General features: G+C 48.0%; 1 protein-coding gene and 1 pseudogene across 1 annotated transcript; both read right to left on the reverse strand.

Moving 5' to 3' along the window:
* The window catches only part of LOC141219308 (pentatricopeptide repeat-containing protein 1, mitochondrial-like), a 704,077-nt pseudogene that overhangs the window by 6,688 nt on the left and 675,620 nt on the right, over positions 1–21,769 (reverse strand).
* On the reverse strand, positions 9,698–16,132 carry LOC141219312 (nuclear RNA export factor 1-like). The gene is made up of 4 exons (XM_073666081.1): positions 15,995–16,132; positions 10,808–10,896; positions 10,497–10,604; positions 9,698–9,800 (listed from the first exon to the last, which is right to left on the reverse strand). Exons 1-4 carry the CDS (start codon positions 16,026–16,028, stop codon positions 9,795–9,797), a joined length of 237 nt encoding a protein of 78 aa, XP_073522182.1. The 5' UTR covers positions 16,029–16,132; the 3' UTR covers positions 9,698–9,794.

Here is a 21,769-nt window from a genome sequence, read left to right on the forward strand (position 1 = left end):
TTTAAGGAGGTTGGGGCTCGAGAAGCAGCGTCTTACCCCCTCGTCTTAAGGAGGTTGGGGCCTCTCACCCCCTCTTCTTGAGGATGTTGGGGCCTCTAGAGAAGCAGCATCTCACCCCCTCGTCTTGAGGAGGTCAGGGCCTCTCGAGAAGCAGCGTCTCACCCCCTCGTCTTGAGGAGGTCAGGGCCTCTCGAGAAGCAGCATCTCACCCCTTGGTCCTGAGGAGGCCCCCTTATCCCCAATCCTGGTACGCATGGCCCCCTCATCCCCAATCCTGGTACGCATGGCAGCCCTGATCCCCAATCCTGGTATTTATGGCACCCCTCATCCCCAATCCTGGTATGTATGGCACCCCTCATCCCCCAATTCTGGTATGTATGGCACCCCTCATCCCTCAATTCTGGTATGTATGGCACCCCTCATCCCCCAATTCTGGTATGTATGGCACCCCTCATCCCCCAATTCTGATATGTATGGCACCCCTCATCCCCCAATTCTGGTATGTATGGCACCCCTCATCCCCCATTTCTGATATGCATGCCCCCTCATCCCCAATCCTGGTATGAATGGCACCCCTCATCCCCCAATCCTGGTATGAATGGCACCCCTCATCCCCCAATCCTGGTATGTATGGCACCCCTCATCCCCCAATTCTGGTATGTATGGCACCCCTCATCCCCCAATTCTGGTATGTATGGCACCCCTCATCCCCCAATTCTGGTATGTATGGCACCCCTCATCCCCCAATTCTGGTATGTATGGCACCCCTCATCCCCCAATTCTGGTATGTATGGCACCCCTCATCCCCCAATTCTGGTATGTATGGCACCCCTCATCCCCCAATTCTGGTATGTATGGCACCCCTCATCCCCCAATTCTGGTATGTATGGCACCCCTCATCCCCCAATTCTGGTATGCATGCCCCCTCATCCCCAATAAAGTACACGGCGTTCAAAGCGCTGCGAATAACGCCCATGTGCACATACCCTTATACTCACCTTCCTTCCTCACCTCTGCTCTGCGTCCTTTTCTGCTGCAGCAGCTCATGTCAGCATCTGAGCAGCGCATGACGTCACTGCCATGCGCTCTCAGACGCTGAGCTGCTGGCACATTCACTCCTCTCCACGCTGGGACTATGGGCGTGGAGAAGAGTGAATATGCACTCTCTTTAGTAGCGGGCACTGTCAGCAGGAACTGCGGCTCAACGCTTCTCTGTGTCCGCTACTAAAGAGAATGAATATTCATCCTTCTCCATGGGAGTGGAGAAGAGGGAATATTAATTTCTCTTTAGCAGCGGGCACACGTGGTAGCTGCAGCAGCGGCTACTGTGTGTGCCCCGCTTCTCCACCGTCACAACCTGCCCCACCACTACACACCACCAGAATTTCTATATACTCGAGTATATACCAGAGTATAAGCAGAGAGGGGCTTTATCAGAACAAAAAATGTGCTGAAAAATTCGGCTTACACTCGAGTATATACGGTATATTAAAAATCTGGTGAATTAGATGATGATTGGAAGAGACGAGATCAATCATAACGTATGCAGCGGATACCACCACTGGTGGCCTCAGTATTCCTGAGCCAGAAGACCACCGCCAGGAGGAGTTAACAGAGCGGCCGGTCATACATGCACCCTGCCTCTGCCAGAAGGAGTTAACAGAGGGGCCGGTCACATATGCCCCCTGCCTAAGTCAGGAGGAGTTAACAGAGCGGCCGGTCATACATGCACCCTGCCTCTGCCAGGAGGAGTTAACAGAGGGGCCGGTCACATATGCCCCCAGCCTAAGTCAGGAGGAGTTAACAGAGCAGTCAGCCACACATGCACCCTGCCTCCGCCAGGAGGAGTTAATAGAGGGGCCAGTCGCACATGCCCTTTGCCCTTCAATGGCTGCAAGACCACCGCCAGGAGGAGCATACTGGTCACACATGCACTCCGACACTACATACCAAGTCCACGGCACGGACGAAGATCGCCGATCCATAGATTCAGAAAGGAGCAGCAGGGTGCACTCGTGATCGTTCAGCTCCTCCTGGCGGTGGGGAAAACATAAGAATGGATCCTGCACCGAGACGGACTAACCCATACCAGACATACTCACTGGGCCAGAGTTTGTGCTGGGCTCTGCAGATGCAGCTTTAGGGGCAGACACATCCATCTTTAGAACCTCAGTCCTTCCTTATGGTGTCTTACATCAGGGTCCTTTTATACAGGAACTGAGATCCAGCGCTGTCCTCATCCAATAGGATGAGGCCCCCCCTCTCCTGATATCAGGTCCACCAATCCTGATTATTGCACTTTTTTAATTGAAATTTCAAATTTCCAAAATGGCAGTGCATTCCACCCTGGAACGCAACCATTGAATGGACCGGCGCGCGTCACTTCCTATGAGCTCTCCATGCGGCCAGCTATACACCGGAGGAGAGCGTTGCGCTCAGGGAGAGGGGGAGACATCGCAACTGGCTGGGGAGCTACAGGAGGCCCCCAGCCAATATCTTCTCACCATCCAGCATTGAATGAGCTCTGGAGGAAGGTGCTGTCCCGCCGGGAGGAAAGAGGAGCAGACATGGAAGGAAGGCACAGGGCGATCGATCCACGGCTACCCGGCGGAAAGGTACTGATTTTTGGGGAAGTAGATTGCCGGCCACAGCCGCAACAGAAGGAAACCTCTTCATCCCTTAGGGACAAGAAAACACTGAGGTTAGAGGGAAGGGAAGGGCTATTTAACCTCTTGGTTCCTGTCCCTAATTAGGATGGGGAGGCAACCTCCTGTTGGTGCTGTCCTGGAGGGGATTAGAGAAAGCAGCATGTGAGTGCAGCCTAAGGCTATGTTCACACATTGTGTTTTTATGCAAATTAAAAGCTGCTTTTTACAATGTCGGCAAAAGCTAGGAGATTTCAGAAATCTCAGGTTCACGCTTCTTTTTTGTTTTACTCTTCCTGACTGAATTGGAAAACTGATGCATGTTAATTCTTTCAGCATTTTTGCAGCATTTTTTCACTCATAGAAAGTAACAAGTGCAAAAAAGCAGCAGAAATGCAGCAGAAAACGTTGCCAACAGTTCTTACAGCGCTTTTAGTGAAAAAAAAAAACAAAAAACAAAAAAACACAGGTATGGCTGGACGTGAAACCCATTTATTTCTGTGATTTTCCCGCATTTAAACCTAAATGTCTTGGTTTCATCACCCGAGATGGCAGATAGGATTAGTACATTTTAATTAAATTAGTGATATGTGTAAAAGGAAACAATACCTGATATCTCAATGCACCGCCAAGTCTTGGGTAAACTAGGACTGACCAATTCCCCTAGCTGTTTTTACACTTCCAATTGTGTATTTTTTCATGAATAGTCACTAGTTTTTCAGACATAAAAATCTTGTTCCACTAAATAATTGTATCAAATTGCCCCTTTTCCCCAAAATGTTTTCTGGTGTCACATCCGTCTGTTGTTGGTGGCCTAACACCTTGCATTGCTCATGCTTGTATGGTGGAAGCAAAGCTGAACTTTGGGATCCTGAAGAACGCAGCAAAAAGACGCAATAAAAAACTGTTTTTTGTCTGCAGCTTTTTTACTATCAAGACATCAAGTTTTGGCTGCAGAAAAAAACAGCAGCAAAAACGCAACGTGTGAACATACTGTAAAAACATGACGCCTTTAACAAGTTCAATTGCAAACCTTTCTGGTAAAACTACATGTAACATGGGTCATACTGTGCACTTACTCTTTACAGCAAGTGCCATAAACCACCAATACCCCCCTATTGCAATCTCTATATACGTCGGTGGAGATTTGGCTACACACAGACGCGCCTCCTCATTCCAATATATGGAGAATGCGGCTGAAAATGTGTGAACAAGGGTTAGAAAATAACTGCATGTAGCTGTAGAGTCACCATCAATCTTACTGGGGAGCCCTTAGCAGCTGGGCCTGGAGCTGTGATGTCATCATCTACATGGCGGTGATGTCACGATCTACATGGAACTCTGGTGTCATCATCGGCTCTATGACATCACAATGGGAGTAAAGTGTATAGAATGCCTGAGCGCAGAGCCGGGGCTGTCTTTTGTGTGACTCTTTATTGGATACACAAAGCTAAAGGAATAAAAGGAGAAAGAAGGAGAAAGAAGGAGAAAGAAAGCGACGCCATCATGAGGATTCATGGACGTCCCCGTTATGGCCAGCGGCTGCTGGTCAAGGCTCTCTCTTCCTGCAAGTCAATTGGCTTTAGCCTTCTGACCCGATTCAGGAAATCCCATCGCAATTGGAGAACACTGCTGAAGGATTCCTTCCTGGCCACGAAATCTGCCACCATTACAGTAGTCAGGCGCTTCAGGTCAGTTGCTATAACCAGACGTAAAGACCAAGTCATCAGCCAAGACAGCGGTGAGAAGAGCCCAACCTACATAGTAGGTGATACTGAATCCACTGCCAGCATTGCAGAAAGTGGAGAGGATCTTGCCGATCCAGAATGTACACGAGGGGCTGCTACAAACAAGACCCCGGGACAATCTAAAAAGAAAAGCACCAACCTCCGAGGACAGTCAGCCCAAGATGCTGCCACCGGCCAAGAGAGCTGCTACAGAAAACCTTTCTGATCTACTGAGAGAGGTAACCCCGGAGATGGAGACCCCACAAGTGGAGATGCCCGATATCGGGAAACAGGAGGACATCCTGTCTCCAGAGCAGTTAACCATCCTGCTGAGCAAAGGGGAGGAAGGCTTCCTGGATGATGAGATCGTCATGATGGCCCAGGACCTGCTGCAGAGTCAGTTTGACGGTTTTGATGGCCTGCAGCCCCCCTGCGCTCTTCTAGTGCCAGGGTACAGTGTACTGAAGAATGCTGTACAAATCCACTATGATGAGGAGAGGGTGCACTGGCTGACCACCTGCTACAAAAATGGCCAAATCTTTGTGGCCGACAGCATCAACTCCGGAAATCTGACTCCGTCCATCTGTGAGCAGATTATCAACCTGTACAGTGAAGTGGTCGAAGAGCCCCTGAAACATCTGACATTTATCGATGTGGATCAGCAGAGGAACAGCTATGACTGTGGCTTATTCGCCATAGCGTTTGCCTACGAGCTTATAGCAGATGGCGGTGAACCCAGAGCAGAGTTCCGGCATCGGTTGATGAGGACTCATCTGATATCCTGCCTGCAGACCGGCAGGATCAGCGCATTTCCCAAAAAGGTCAGGAAGTGACTCCATGCCTATAAACGGCATGTAGAGTCAATGACGGTCCACAAGATCGCCCTGACCTTCAACCGGACACGACCCTGGACCACAGACCAGCCTGCACCAGTAAGTAACCATGGACTTTCCATAATACCCTCAATATAGTGAATGTATAAATATGATGGGGGGGGCGCTGCCATTATTGGAGCCGTTTATCAGTAAAGCTTAGCTCCAGCCCCTATAAAGATGTATTAAGAGATTAATTATAGCAGGATTATAAGGGGTTTTCTGTTATTTTGTACACAGAGGTGTGAACCAGAACAAGAATGACCCCCGCAGCTATAACAAGTGTCGGTGTTTCTGTCATCACCATGGACCAAATATAATCCAGGTAAGAGGAGTGTACTGAGCAGCAGTGACCGGGAGTAAATCGTGTGAACGTCTCGGATATTAAATATTCGGCTGCTCCATGATCAGTTCTGTTCCCTCTTTCTACAGATCACTATAAGCGAGCTGGGGTCCCACTAAGAAGACGGGGTACAGCTGGAGGTGACGGCTATAAGAAGTCAATGATGTGGCGGCCGCCATGTCAGGAGCAGAGGAGCCGCACTTCAGGACGAGGCAGATTCCGGGCTCGGTCTCTGTTCTCATTACTTTCTGCAGTCAGATGTAATCACTGAATAAGTGAATTTTCTGCTGCATCAACTCCGATCTACAACACAAGCTGCCATCATCCAGCACCGCCCAAGGGAAGGGCAGGCCCTCAGACATGGTTCCCTAGAGGTTTCCTCCACCGGGGGTTTTTCCTCTCCTGAGTTCTGACGGACGACTCTCCGTGAGCCCATCATCATCAGGGCCACATGACTATTGCCCCACACGACTGGTGGGAAATTCTACATTTGATATCTTGTATGAAGCCAATAAAGAATTCAATTAATATCTAGCAGCCGTGTATCTGAATTTATTATGTTTCGTCTACTATGTATAATACAGAATTTGGTGAACTCCAGGGGGAATATACAGGGGTGCAGTATTGCAATAGTGTTATAATACTCGCATTTACAGGTGCTTCTCACACAATTAGAATATCATCAAAAAGTTAATTCATTTCAATTCTTCAATACAAAAAGTGAAACTCATATTATATAGAGTCATTACAGAGTGATCTATTTCAAGCGTTTATTCCTGTTAATGTTGATGATTATGGGTTACATCCAATGAAAACACAAAAGTCATTATCTCAGTAAATTAGAATAATTAACAAAAAACACCTGCAAAGGCTTCCGAAGCATTTAAAAAGGCACCTTAGTCTGTTTCAGTAGGCTCCAGAATTATAGGGAAGACTGCTGACTTGACAGATGTCCAGAAGGCAGTCATCTGAGCCTAAACCACATTTAGCGTCCACATGTTTGGCCTTTCTGTAGTGATGACAGCCGGCCTAAATTACAGGTGTGTGTCTCCAGAAGCATGGGCTGGACACAATGTACTGGTCACTACAATGTATTGGGGGCTACAGCGTACGGAGGACTACAACATACTGGTCACTACAATGCAGATTTGCAATTTTCACTCAGCAACATCCACTGCTGCTTGTATCTGGAAAACTCACTACACTTGCAGATAAATTCCCAAAGGGGTATAATTTCTAAAATGGTGTCACTTCTGAGGGAGTTTCCACTGTTTAGGCACATCAGGGGCTCTCCAAACCCAACATGGCGTCGGCTAATGATCCAGCTAATTTTGCATTTAAAAAGTCAAATGGCACTCCTTTTCTACCGAGCCTTGCCGTGCGCCCAAACAGTAGTTTTCATCCACATATGGGGTATTGGCGTACTCAGGAGAAATTGCACAATACATTTTACAGTGCATTTTCTCCTGTTACCATTGTGAAAATGCAAAATTTGGGGCTAAATGAACATTTTTGTGGGAAAAATGTAACTTTTTATTTTCACGGCTCTACATTATAAGCTTCTGTGAAGCACCTGGGAGCACAAGGTGCACCCCGCACAGCTAACATTCCTTGGGGGATCTAGTTTCCAAAACGGCGTCACTTGTGGAAGGTTTCCACTGTTTACGCACATCGGGGATCTCCAAAAGCGACATGGCGGCAGCTCTCGATTCCAGCCATTTTTGTGTTTGAAAAGTCAAACTGTGCTCCTTCCCTTCCGAGCCCTGCCGTGCGCCCAAACAGTGGTTTTCTTCCACAAATGGGGTAGCGGTGTACTGAGGAGAAATTGCGCAACACAATTTAGGGTCCATTTTCTCCTGTAACCCTTGTGAAAATAAAACAAATTGGGGATAAAGTAAAATTTTTGTGAAAAAAAAAGTAAAATGTTCATTTTTTCCTTCCACGTTCCATTAATTCCTGTGAAGCACCTGAAGGGTTAATAAACTTCTTGAATGTGGTTTTAAGCACCTTGAGGGGTGCAGTTTTTAGAACTATGTCACTTTTGGGCATTTTCTGTCATATAGGCCCCCCAAAGTCACTTCAAATGTGATGTGTTCCCTTAAAAAAAAAAAAATGGTTTTGTAAATTTTGTTGGAAAAATGAGAAATTGCTGGTCAATTTTTAATCCTTATAACTTCCTAACAAAAATAAAATTATGTTTCCAAAATGATGCAGATGTAAAGTAGACATGTGGGAAATGTTATTAACTATTTTGTGTGACATCTCTCTGATTTAAGGTCATAAGAATTAAAACTTGGAAAATTGCTAAATTTTCACCAAATTTCCGTTTTTTTCACAAATAAATGCAAGTCATATTGAACAACTTTTATCACTATCATGAAGTACAATATGTCAGGAAAAAACAGTCTCAGAATCAGGGGGATCCGTGGAAGCGTTCCAGAGTTATTACCTCAGAGGGACACTGGGCAGAAGTGTAAAATTTGGCCGGGTCATGAAGGTGAAAACAGGTTTGGAGGGTGAAGGCGTTAGCACTTCTCTTTCTGAAAGCATTCTTTACTCTACAGCATTTATTCCAACTAAAACTTTTGCCCTGTGCCGTAGATAAAAATATTTTTATTTATATTCACAAACATACATATTGAGGCAACTAAAGATGGCACCCCACCACCTTACTACTTTAGATCTAACCTATAATATATAAGGGACAATAAAAGGGTTGGTCCATCTCAGATACTTAAAGAGATTTCTAGCTTTGGAAAACTCCTGTTCCCCCTCTGCAATTTTTTTTTGTTGAAGAAACTGTGCTTTATTCATCCTCACTGGGTCCGGTACTGAGTCTCTGCTGCGCCTTTTAGTGTGTCATTATCAGTAGTGCTGCCATCACAGCCAGTAGCGGCACAATACGCTCAGGGCCAAGCACTATTGACGTGACGTCAGAGCTGCAGGCAATAACAGACATCTGGAGCAGCGGCGGAGACTCAGTGCTGGACCTGGGGCTGGCGAGTAAAGCGCTTTTTTTTTTTTTTTTAACAAACTGCAGCCAAAAGAAAAGGGAGTTTCCAAAACTGGAAAACCCCTTTAAGGTATATCCATAAAATATCCCATTGGGAGAACACCTTTTAAAGGGCTTATTCAAAGAACTTCAGCATTGCTTACCAACGCCCTGGAAGTGAGCGGTGCTGCTGACGTTATGACCCGTGTGTTCAGATATTGGGCACATGTCCTATTCTAATGAACCGGACGGGTGCACGATACCTGCCCATCATGCTAGCGTCTCGGTAGGTCTGCGGATCGCAACGTCATCAGCACCGCTAGTATCCGATGTGGAAGTGAACGGCTCTGGACAACCCCTTTAAGTGAAAGAAGAATACAACTTCCCTTTGCCTGTGGGAGAGGTTGGGGTTCTTCTGGCTCAAAAAATAGATTCTCTTTAAAAAACTGTCCGTCCTGCAAGAATGGAGACAGCGGATATAATACAGGACAGGAAAGGTGACTGGTATGATGGAAGGCTCACAGGGGGAAAGTTATAAAGCTGGGGTACACGGGGTAGCGCACCATGCAGCAGATTGAACTATCCTTTTAAAGGCAAAGATACAGCCTATTTCCAAGATCCTACCACAATATGTAGTAGACCTAATAATAGTAATATTCGAAAATACCTCCAATTAGAAAACAGTATAGTTCTTCTGATTCACTATGTCACTTACCCTATGTGCAGGGCATTGTAGTAGCTTGGGTATCTATGGTCACGACCACTCATAGCGACAGTTGTTAGTGGTCATAATCATGGATACCTAAACTACTACAATGCAGTGCACATGGGGTAAGCGACATAGCTAATCAGAAGAACAATACTACAATTTTAATTGGAGGTATTTGCTAATATTATTATTACACCTACTACATAGTGGGATAGGATCTTGGAGATGGGAATACCCCCTTTTTTAGGATACAGTTGATGCTTTACAGTCTTCCTAGGTGTACACTTACTAGTTTTTCAATGGTGGGAAAATAAGTTACCAAGCTGTGCAACACAAAAAAAGAAAAATAAAAGCATTGAATCGGTGATTTGCATTTGTTTAATAATGTGATAGCAGAGAGGTGCGGGCACCTGTAGCAGGCGGAGAAGCTTTCCACCGCCCCGTGCAGAGGGTTTCCCTCCAGCCACAGCTCTCTCAGCTCCAGGTTGTGGATCAGATCCAGCTCTTCAACTCTGCAAAGCTAAAAAAGAACATGTTCCCGTCACCAGCTACCACCAGAAAACACAGAGATTTGTTTGTTTCTCGCCTTCTTCCAAGAGCCACAAACCATTTTATTGTTCCGTCTATATGGCCTGGGCTTTTATTTTTCCCAGGATGAGTATGGGCTTTCTATTCCTCCATTTTTGGGACTTGTAACTTTTTCTGTTGCTGGGGCTGGGTGAGGGTCTTTTTGTATTTTTATTCATGCCATTTTGATCGATTGCTTTTTATTCCATATTTGAGAAGTGCAGTGATCGAAAAATCAATTATTTTGATTTTTTTAAAAGGTTTACAATTTGGGCTCTTTATATTTTCATAGGATGGAGTTTTACGGCTTCGATTTACCAATTTTTCTGTTTATTTTTTTTTTTTTATTTCTTTAGTTTTTAATTGGGAAAAGCGAGACAAATGAAAATTATGGGTTTTAGTTTATTTATTCATTTTTAAATAAATTTTTACTTATTTTTGCCCTGGACTCTGCGACTGTTTGATTTCTTGTACTATACTGGGAACACAGATGTACAGAGATGGCAGGACGGGGGTCTTCAGGAGGCCACTGACTGCCACTGTTACCCACCGGTACCCCACGATCGATGGCATATACGGGGTAATCGGAAAAGACGTCACGACGGCAGCAGACCCGATCCCTGCGCAAGGAGGCGACGTACCTCGTTATAGGAGAGGTTCAGACTCTGCAGGTGCCGGGTCAGGTAGAAGAGATGAGCAAAACCAGTCAGCTTGGAGAGACGACGACAACTCAGGTCCAAAGACTGAAGCTACAAAAATATATATAGAGAATTTCACAAGCAGCCTATGGACAGGGGGGGCGCTGGTTCTTACCCCATGTATCATTAGCCCAAGAGTGACAAAAAAGATTGTGGGGGTCCCAGCAGGGTCCCCAAGGATCTCCAGTGGCATAGCCTAGTGTGGATCTGCTCAGATCACAGATGGGGCTGTAATTAATAGTATTTATTATTACCTGGGGGTAACACTCCGAGATGATCTGCAGGACGACCTCTGCGGCTGCAGCGTGGGTCAGCGAAAGCACAATGTTGTCAGAAAGCAAATCTAAGGAAAGCAAATAACATTAGTGAGGAAGGGGCACGGCGCAGGCAGAGGAGAGAAGGCGACGGGGCGCGGGCGGAGGAGAGGAGGCGAAGGGGCGCGGGCAGAGGAGAGAAGGCGACGGGGCGCCGGCAGAGGAGAGAAGGCGACGGGGCGCCGGCAGAGGAGAGAAGGCGACGGGGCGCCGGCAGAGGAGAGAAGGCGACGGGGCGCCGGCAGAGGAGAGAAGGCGACGGGGCGCCGGCAGAGGAGAGAAGGCGACGGGGCGCCGGCAGAGGAGAGAAGGCGACGGGGCGCCGGCAGAGGAGAGAAGGCGACGGGGCGCCGGCAGAGGAGAGAAGGCGACGGGGCGCCGGCAGAGGAGAGAAGGCGACGGGGCGCCGGCAGAGGAGAGAAGGCGACGGGGCGCCGGCAGAGGAGAGAAGGCGACGGGGCGCCGGCAGAGGAGAGAAGGCGACGGGGCGCCGGCAGAGGAGAGAAGGCGACGGGGCGCCGGCAGAGAGAAGGCGACGGGGCGCCGGCAGAGGAGAGAAGGCGACGGGGCGCCGGCAGAGGAGAGAAGGCGACGGGGCGCCGGCAGAGGAGAGAAGGCGACGGGGCGCCGGCAGAGGAGAGAAGGCGACGGGGCGCCGGCAAAGGAGAGAAGGCGACGGGGCGCCGGCAGAGGAGAGAAGGCGACGGGGCGCCGGCAGAGGAGAGAAGGCGACGGGGCGCCGGCAGAGGAGAGAAGGCGACGGGGCGCCGGCAGAGGAGAGAAGGCGACGGGGCCGTGAGCAAAAAGCAAAGCAGGATGCCAATATTTATTTGTATAAGTATACAAAATGCCGTCATATAGTGCCCACACATTACCGCTATACAGTACAACATATATAATATAGTGCCGACACATTACCGCTATACAGTACCTACAACACGCATCATATAGCGACCACACATTATCGCTATACAGTACCTACAACACGCATCATATAGCGCCCACATATTACCGCTATACAGTACCTACAACACGCATCATATAGAACCCACATTACCGTTATACAGTACCTACAACACGCATCATATAGCGCCCACACATTACCGCTATACAGTACCTACAACACACATCATAAAGCGACAACACATTACCGCTATACAGTACCTACAACACGCATCATATAGCGCCCACACATTACAGCTATACAGTACCTACAACACGCATCATATAGCGCCGACACATTACCGCTATACATTACCTACAACACGCATCATATAGTGCCCACGCATTACCGCTATACAGTGCCTACAGCACGCATCACACAGTGCCCACGCATTACCGCTATACAGTGCCTACAGCACGCATCACAGTGCCCACGCATTACCGCTATACAGTAACTACAGCACGCATCACAGTGCCCACGCATTACCGCTATACAGTGCCTACAGCACGCATCACAGTGCCCACGCATTACCACTATACGGTGCCTACAGCACGCATCACAGTGCCCACGCATTACCGCTATACAGTGCCTACAGCACGCATCACACAGTGCCCACAGCACGCATCACAGTGCCCACGCATTACCGCTATACAGTGCCTACAGCATGCATCACACAGTGCCCACGCATTACCGCTATAGTGCCCACACATTACTGCTATACAGTGCCTACAGCACGCATCACACAGAGCCCACGCATTACCGCTATACAGTGCCTACAGCACGCATCACACAGTGCCCACGCATTACCGCTATACAGTGCCTACAGCACGCATCACACAGAGCCCACGCATTACCGCTATACAGTGCCTACAACACACATCATATAGCGTCCACACATTACCGCTATACAGTGCCTACAACACGCATCATATAGCGCCCACACATTACTGCTATACAGTACCTACAACATGCATCACACAGTGCCCAAGCATTACCGCTATACAGTACCTACAACACACATCATATAGCGTCCACACATTACCGCTATACAGTACCTACAACACACATCATATAGCGCCCACACATTACCGCTATACAGCACCTACAACACACATCATATAGCGCCCACACATTACCGCTATACAGTACCTACAACACACATTACCGCTATACAGTACCTACAAAACACATCATATAGCGCCCACACATTACCGCTATACAGTACCTACAACACACATCATATAGCGCCCACACATTACCGCTATACAGTACCTACAACACACATCATATAGCGCCCACATATTACCGCTATACAGTACCTACAACACGCATCATATAGCGCCCACATTACCGCTATACAGTACCTACAACACGCATCATATAGCGCCCACACATTACCGCTATACAGTACCTACAACACGCATCATATAGCGCCCACACATTACCGCTATACAGTACCTACAACACGCATCATATAGCGCCGACACATTACCGCTATACAGTACCTACAACATGCATCATATAGTGCGTACACATTACCGCTATACAGTACGTACAACACGCATCATACAGTGCCCACGCATTACCGCTATACAGTGCCTACAGCACGCATCGCAGTGCCCACGCATTACCGCTATACAGTGCCTACAGCACGCATCACAGTGCCCACGCATTACCGCTATACAGTGCCTACAGCACGCATCACAGTGCCCACGCATTACCGCTATACAGTACCTACAGCACGTATCACAGTGCCCACGCATTACCGCTATACAGTGCCTACAGCACGCATCACACAGTGCCCACAGCACGCATCACCGCTATACAGTGCCTACAGCATGCATCACACAGAGCCCACGCATTACCGCTATACAGTGCCTACAGCACGCATCACACAGTGCCCACGCATTACCGCTATATAGTGCCTACAGCACGCATCACACAGAGCCCATGCATTACCGCTATACAGTGCCTACAACACACATCATATAGCGTCCACACATTACCGCTATACAGTGCCTACAACATGCATCATATAGCGCCCACACATTACCGCTATACAGTACCTACAACATACCTCATATAGCGCCCACACATTACCGCTATACAGTACCTACAACATACCTCATATAGCGCCCACACATTACTGCTATACAGTACCTACAACATGCATCACACAGTGCCCACACATTACCGCTATACAGTACCTACAACATACATCATATAGCGCCCACACATTACCGCTATACAGTACCTACAACACACATCATATAGCGCCCACACATTACCGCTATACAGCGCCTACAACACACATCATATAGTGCCCACACATTACCGCTATACAGTACCTACAACACGCATCATATAGTGCGCACAAATTACCGCTATACAGTACCTACAACACACATCATATAGCGCCCACACATTACCGCTATACAGTACCTACAACACACATCATATAGCGCCCACACATTACCGCTATACAGTACCTACAACACACATCATGTAGCGCCCACACATTACCGCTATACAGTACCTACAACACACATCATATAGCGCCCACACATTACCGCTATACAGTACCTACAACACACATCATATAGTGCCCACACATTACCGCTATACAGCACCTACAACACACATCATATAGTGCCCACACATTACCGCTATACAGCACCTACAACACACATCATATAGCGCCCACACATTACCGCTATACAGTACCTACAACACACATCATATAGCGCCCACACATTACCGTTATACAGTACCTACAACACACATCATATAGCGCCCACACATTACCGCTATACAGTACCTACAACACACATCATATAGCGCCCACACATTACCGCTATACAGTGCCTACAACACACATCATATAGCGCCCACACATTACCGCTATACAGTGCCTACAACACGCATCATATAGCGCCCACACATTACCGCTATACAGCACCTACAACATGCATCATATAGTGCCCACGTATAACCGCTATACAGTGCCTACAACACACATCATATAGCGCCCACACATTACCGCTATACAGTACCTACAACACACATCATATAGCGCCCACACAAGTTCTCAGTGTGGATTGTCACTGCTAATTTCACTTAATGGTTTGCAAAGAGTGAAATCTGTGGCCAAATCTGCACTAAAATCTGCAGTTAAGTTTTGCACAGATTTTCTGTCCCATTTACAGCGGCTTTATGACAGTTATTGCTTCAGTTATAAACTGTGGACACAGCTCAGGTGTGAACAGAGGGCAATGTGATGGGAGCTGATGGGCGGTGATGTCCTTCCTGTCCTGCAGCCAGATATTACCCGCCTCTGATTGGTAGAATTAGAAGCCCCCCTCATTCCTTTCCTCTGCTGAATGCGGCCCTTGTCCCCCCCTCATTACCGCGTTCGTCCCCCCTCATTACCGCACTCGTCACCCCGGCCCGTCCCGCTCCTTCGCTTATTGTGCTGATGACTCCCGTGCTCTGGATTTCTGCCAGCACTAATGTTGTATCTTCTCCATCCCCCTCATCTGCAGGTGGAAGACCCCAGCCAGCCCAACGACGAGGGTCTCACAGCCCCCCACACCGAGATCGTCCAGTTCCTCATACAGTTCGGAGTGAAGGTAAACGCAGCAGACAGCGCCGGCTGCTGCCCCGAATATCGGCTCGCATTAAAGGGGTCGACAGAACCCCCCATCCCTTGTTAGAGGCCTGAGAGCACTTATTAAGCACTACCCCGCTCCCCCGGCCAGCACGTGACTCAGCCCCCGGCCAGATTGTATCAATGGGAGAAAAAGAAAAAAAATTCTTGGCCCAAGAAATAGAAAAGTTGAGCCCCCGAGGGTCTGGGTGATTTAGGACAGACGGTCTAGTTTTTCAGGGGGTTTTCTGTGGCGGTTTCTGTCGTTTTCTCCGCTTGGTGTCGCTGTCAGGACCCCGCTGCACTGCGCCGCCTCCTGCAACAACGTCCAGGTGTGTAAGTTCCTGGTGGAGTCCGGAGCCGCCGTGTGCGCCATGACCTACAGCGACCGCCAGACGAGTGCGAGGAGATGGAGGAGGCTACAGCCAGTGCTCCCAGCTCCTGTACGCAGTGGCGTACCGCCAATGGCGGCAGACCACGCGACTGCTATGGGGCCCGTGAGCCGGGGGACCCCATAGCAGTCCAGGGGTGGACATACCGCCGCCGGTGCAGCAGCGCCGGGTCTCCACCATGCAGCTGCTCCCTGCACGCGGCGGTCAGGAGGAGAATAGCCGCGGAGCTGGAGGGTTCGTCCTCTGCTTCCTCTCTGACCCAGGCGCGCGCAGCTTGATGACGTCATCATGCAGCGCGCGCCTGGGTCAGGAAGAAAGCTGCCGGCAACCAGGAGGATGCTGCAGGGGAGCGAGCTGAGGTAAGTTGTTCTTTTTTTTTTTTTTTTTTTTTTTTTTTTTTACTGAAATGCTGGGGAGGGGAGGTGGGGGGAGGAATGATGGGGCTGGGAAGAGCAATAATGGGGCTGATGGGACTGGGGAGAGAAATATTGGGGCTTGGGAGAGGAATAGTGGGGTTGATGGGGCTGGGGAGAGGAATAATGGGGTTGATGGGGCTGGGGAGAGGAATAGTGGGGTTGATGGGGCTGGGGAGAGGAATAGTGGGGTTGATGGGGCTGGGGAGAGGAATAATGGGGTTGATGGGGCTGGGGAGAGGAATAATGGGGTTGATGGGGCTGGGGAGAGGAATAGTGGGGTTGATGGGGCTGGGGAGAGGAATAGTGGGGTTGATGGGGCTGGGGAGAGGAATAGTGGGGTTGATGGGGCTGGGGAGAGCAATAATGGGGTTGATGGGGCTGGGGAGAGCAATAATGGGGATGGGAAGAGGAATGATGGGATTGATGGGGCTGGGGAGAGGAATAATGGGATGGTGGGGCTACGGAGAGCAATGATGGGGCTGGAGAGAGGAATGATGGGGCTTTGGGGAGCAATGATGGGGATGGTGGGGCTGGGGAGAGCAATGATGGGATGGTGGGGCTGGGGTGAGCAATAATGGAGTTGATGGGGCTGGGAGAGGAATAATGGAGTTGATGGAGCTGGGGAGAGGAATGATGGGATGATGGGGCTGGGGAGAGCAATAATGGGGCTGATGGGGCTAGGGAGAGGAATGATGGGGCTGGGAAGAGCAATAATGGGGCTGATGGGGCTGGGAAGAGCAATAATGGGGCTGGGGAGAGGAATGATGCGGCTGGGGATGGTAGGGAAGGGGAGAGCAATGACGTGTTGCTGGGAGCAAGCAATGATGAGGGTGCTGGGACAAAGCAATGGTGCGGGGCTGGGAGAGAGCAATGATGGGGGTGCTGGGAGAGAGCAATGATGGGAGGGCTGGGAGAGAGCATTGATGGAGGTGCTGGGACAGAGCAATGATGGGGTGCTGGGACAGAGCAATGATGGGAGTGCTGGGACAGAGCAATGATGGGAGTGCTGGGACAGAGCAATGATGGGGGCTGGGAGAGAGCAATGATGGGGGTGGTGGGACAGAGCAATGATGGAAGTGCTGGAAGAGCGCAACGATGAGGGTGCTGGGACAGAGCAATGACGGGGGTGCTGGGAGACAGTAATGATGGGGGTGCTGAGAGAGAGCAATGATGGAGGTGGTGGGAGAGAGCAATGACGGGGGTGCTGGGAGAGAGCAATGATGGGGGTGCTGGTAGAGAGCAATGATGGGGGTTTCACTTTGCTTGTACTGTGAAGCCTTGTATATTTTCCGTGTGCACATAGCCTTACAGTTAATTGGGGAGAGTCACAGAGACTGAATAATTTATTTTATTGGCCGGTGCAGATTATAGTTAATGGGGGGCACAGTGCTGCTTATCACTTTATATTTTGATTACTAAGTGGCTAATAGTATATTAATGGGGGGGGGTTACATATCTGTATTCGAGGACGCAGAGTGGGGGAGACACATGTATGCAGACAATATCTGACCTTGTTATTTTTAGGGCTGTACTATTCATCGTGGCTGGGAGATGTCGACATGAAGGTCTGACCAGATGGAGAAGAAGCAGCAGAAACCGGCTCTGATCAGATGAGACGTCAGCGGTAAGTGCCTGGATGTAAATATTATTCTGTGTCTGCGCTGTGTGACTTGGAGTGATGATGTTATCTGTAAAATCCCTTAGGCTGCATTCTCACATTTGTGTGAAATGTCCGTGTGCTGCCAGATCTTTTTATCGGATGGTCCACGGACTCGTACAGTTTTATAGATCCATTCACACATCCATGAAAATCACGGATCTGAGAATGAGATCTAAGAGGGCAGAGAATGTCCTGTTCTGATCCGATTTTGAGGATTAGAATAGGACATGCTCAATGCGTCAGTAAAACAGGGCAGCACACCGACACTGCACACAGATGCAGGAATGTAGCCTTATTATGTACAGCACAGTCCCTTAGTATATAGTGTACTCATTATGTATAGAGCCGTCCCTTATTATGTACCATCCTCTCTAGCGGCTCACAGTTGGGGGATCATACTGTGTTGGGGTCAGCATACTTTACCCTGGGAGTTGAGTTGGGGTACAGTAGGGTCATTATACTGTGCATATGGAGGAATTCACCATGGGGGTTTCATACTGTGTTTGGGGGGCCCTTTTTTTGGCATCACACTTTATGGGGCAATGAAAGAGAGATCTAGGACATCAGCAGGAGGAAAATTACTATGTAAAGGATAGAAAGTTGTGAGATCTGATCTTTGGTGACCCCGAGAATTATTTACATTTTTTTTGGGGGGGGGGGGGGCCCAATTAGAACTTCTGCTATGGGGCCCCATGATTCCTATGTACGCCCCTGCCTGTACAGTAAGTACAGACAATCCACCTGGCCACGTACAAGACATAGTTCACACTTACGTGGCATTTTTTACATTTTCTTAAATGCATATATTTTAATTTTATTAAAAATGGGATTTATTAAATTTTTTGCGTCTGACATCTGCGGAATGAGTTAACTGAGAATTCATCAGTGAGCTTGCAGCTTTTTTTTTTAAGCTGTCATTTTACTGAGCCTACATGAAAGCTGAGCAGAACTTTGTGTCAGTGAGAGGAGCTCACTGACAGGTCCTCAGTTGACTCATTCCACAGCCACTTAAAAGGCCTGTAAAAGCCAAACGGTGAAAAATTTTAATGGAACCAATTTGCAAAAAATATTTGGCTCAAAAATAAATGCATTTAAATACAAAAGAAAGTCCCCAAAGGTGACCATAACATTTAAAGGGGAAATGCCCGCCCAAACCAGATCCCTATGGTTAGAGATTTCCTGGACACAGCCCTGCTCAGAGTGGAAAAACATGGCTGCTCTGGTACAGAAACAGCGCCACATCTGCTCACAGGCGGTATTGCAGGACCCTGAGCTGTAATGCCAAATACAACCCATGGGTCAGGGTGGCGCTGTTTTCCGTAACAATTATTTAAATGTTTTTATTCCCTGACGAAGTAAATGGTGAAGAATAAAAACGCAAGGTATATAAGAAAGTGCCTGCAGTTTATTCCGGCGGGCGGGATGCTGAAGCTTCGATCCCCATGGTGCGAGCCTCCATGTGAGGCCGGTGTGGGGACTCGCCTCCTCTCCTGCCTGGAGGGCGCACATTAGCGGCCGCTGTAGGCGGATTAGGATGAACGGCTGGAATGTGCCGGATTATAGGGCCCCGGCTCTCACCGCTCCGGGCTGAGAAAATAATCGTCTGCGCGCTGATTCCATTACTCAGAGGCGAACGCCCAGTAACCCTGTACGGCCGGGTCTGCGAGTCACTATAGCGGCAGGATGGGCCCTGAACACTGTCATGAGTCAGTCATAGCCGGGGTCCTCCAAGTCACAGCTGCTACCTACAGGGCACCAGGTCCAAGCCCAGAGGCCGGTAACTGACCTCCTCCCAGCGAGTGAGGCCGCACCCAGCGGAGGCCATACAGGAACAGAAGGGAGGCCATTGTAGAGCAAGTGCCCGGAAATGTGGCATCCAGAGAAGTCACCGCATACAAGCGCCCAGAGCTGAGCCCTCATCTAAGCCCAAAACAGGTTTAAGACGAGGAGGGGTTAATGCAGGACAAAAACAGCTCAAATAATGATGGCAATACCGCCACTCATACCAGTATCATAGCAGATATATTCTTATACAGGGGCAGTATCATAGCAGTTATATTCTTATACAGGGGCAGTATCATAGCAGTTATATTCTTATACAGGGGCAGTATCATAGCAGTTATATTCTATACAGTGGCAGTATCACAGCAGTTATATTCTTATACATAGTAGCAGTATTATAGCAGTTATATTCTTATACTGGAGCAGTATTATAGCAGTTATATTCTTATACATAGTAGCAGTATTATAGTAGTTGTATTCTTATACAGGGACAGTATTATACCAGTTATATTTTTGTACATAGTAGCAGTATTATAGTAGTTATATTCTTGTACATAAGAGCTGTATTATAGTAGTTATATTCTTATACAAGGGCAGTATCATAGCAGTTATATTCTTGTACATAGGAGCAGTATTATAGTAGTTATATTCTTGTATATAGGGGCAGTATTATAGTAGTTGTATTCTTGTACATACGGAGCAGTATTATAGCAGTTATATTCTTGTACATAGGGGGCAGTATTATAGTAGTTATATTCTTGTACATAGGAACAGTATTATAGTAGTTGTATTCTTGTACATAGAGGGCAGTATTATAGTAGTTGTATTCTTGTACATAGGGGGCTGTATTATAGTAGTTATATTCTTGTACATAGGAGCAGTATTATAGTATTTATATTCTTGTACATAGGAGCTGTATTATAGTAGTTGTATTCTTGTACATAGAGGGCAGTATTATAGTAGTTGTATTCTTGTACATAGGGAGCAGTATTATCGCAGTTATATTCTTGTACATAGGGGGCAGTATTATAGTCGTATTCTTTTACATATGAATTTTCTTCTGTTGGGCAAATTGTATGAAATTCTGCTAAGTAGTCCTCGGTATTCATGTGCTCTGTATAACCCCATCCCCACCACTGACTGGAGGAAAGCTGGCGATCAGTGGTGTGGGTGGGGGTTATACAAAGCTCAGCATTCAGAGAACTACTAGAGCTGCAGCAGATAAAACACTGATTTTATCAAAATAGCAGTAAGCAGCAAAAAGCGTGAGATATCACTGTAATCAGGGTCTCACCCCTTATATCATGCTGCTCTCAGATGGGGCATCTAAAACCGGGTGGCAGATTCCCTTACGATTTAACAGCACTACTGATGACTTTTTAGAATAAGGAGTACTATATAAGGAATAATTGCCACTCATTATACACTCCTGAGTGTACATGAATGTATGGGGAGTGTACATTATATGATGGGTATCCTGCATTTTTTCTCTACATTATAAGCCTCAGCATTTACCTTTTCTGTGCTCTGCTTTTTCTCCCTCCATCTCCCCCTTCCATAGGTTTATAAGGGCAGCGCAGACATTTTTGTTGAAATGAACCTGTCGCGTTCCTCCCGGTAGCGTTCGACTTCCAGTCACTGGGGCGGCACTGCTCTGTGTATAGAAAGTGGCGCCTGTAACTGCGACCCCTGTAGTGACTGGCGGCAGCTCAGCATTAGGGCCGGCTGTCAATCAGGGCTGGGGGCACGGTGACAGCCGTCACTCTCTATACACAGAGCGGTGACTGAACCAGTGCCGCCCCCATGACTGATACCCAAACGCTACCAGGTACGATAAAGTTCATTTCCTCCTGGCAGAGGGAGTCTAAATTCCGGCACCGGGCAGGTTCAGAATGCTATTAACCTGCAGAGTAACCCCATATCTACAGGTTGATAGCGTTTTTTCACGTGACCGGTTCCCTTCCCTTCTCCCACAGATTTAGCAGATATTGAGAGTGAATGATTAGTGCAGGAGACCAAAAAATGTCTTTTAAGTGACAAAAGAAGAAGGTTTATCTGATAAT

Source organism: Phyllobates terribilis, unplaced genomic scaffold, assembly GCF_046119375.1.
Source record: "Phyllobates terribilis strain yellow unplaced genomic scaffold, ASM4611937v1 Scaffold_261__1_contigs__length_2674298, whole genome shotgun sequence".
In the NCBI taxonomy this organism is placed as follows: Eukaryota; Metazoa; Chordata; class Amphibia; order Anura; family Dendrobatidae; genus Phyllobates; species Phyllobates terribilis.

Coding starts and splice junctions, on each gene's coding strand:
- LOC141219312 (XM_073666081.1), bottom strand. CDS start 16,028: ATGGTGGAGACCCGGCGCTGCTGCACCGGCGGCG. Junction 10,897..15,994: donor GCGCTGCTGCACCGGCGGCG/GTATGTCCACCC, acceptor TGCTTTCCTTAG/ATTTGCTTTCTGACAACATT. Junction 10,605..10,807: donor TCTCGGAGTGTTACCCCCAG/GTAATAATAAAT, acceptor ATATTTTTGTAG/CTTCAGTCTTTGGACCTGAG.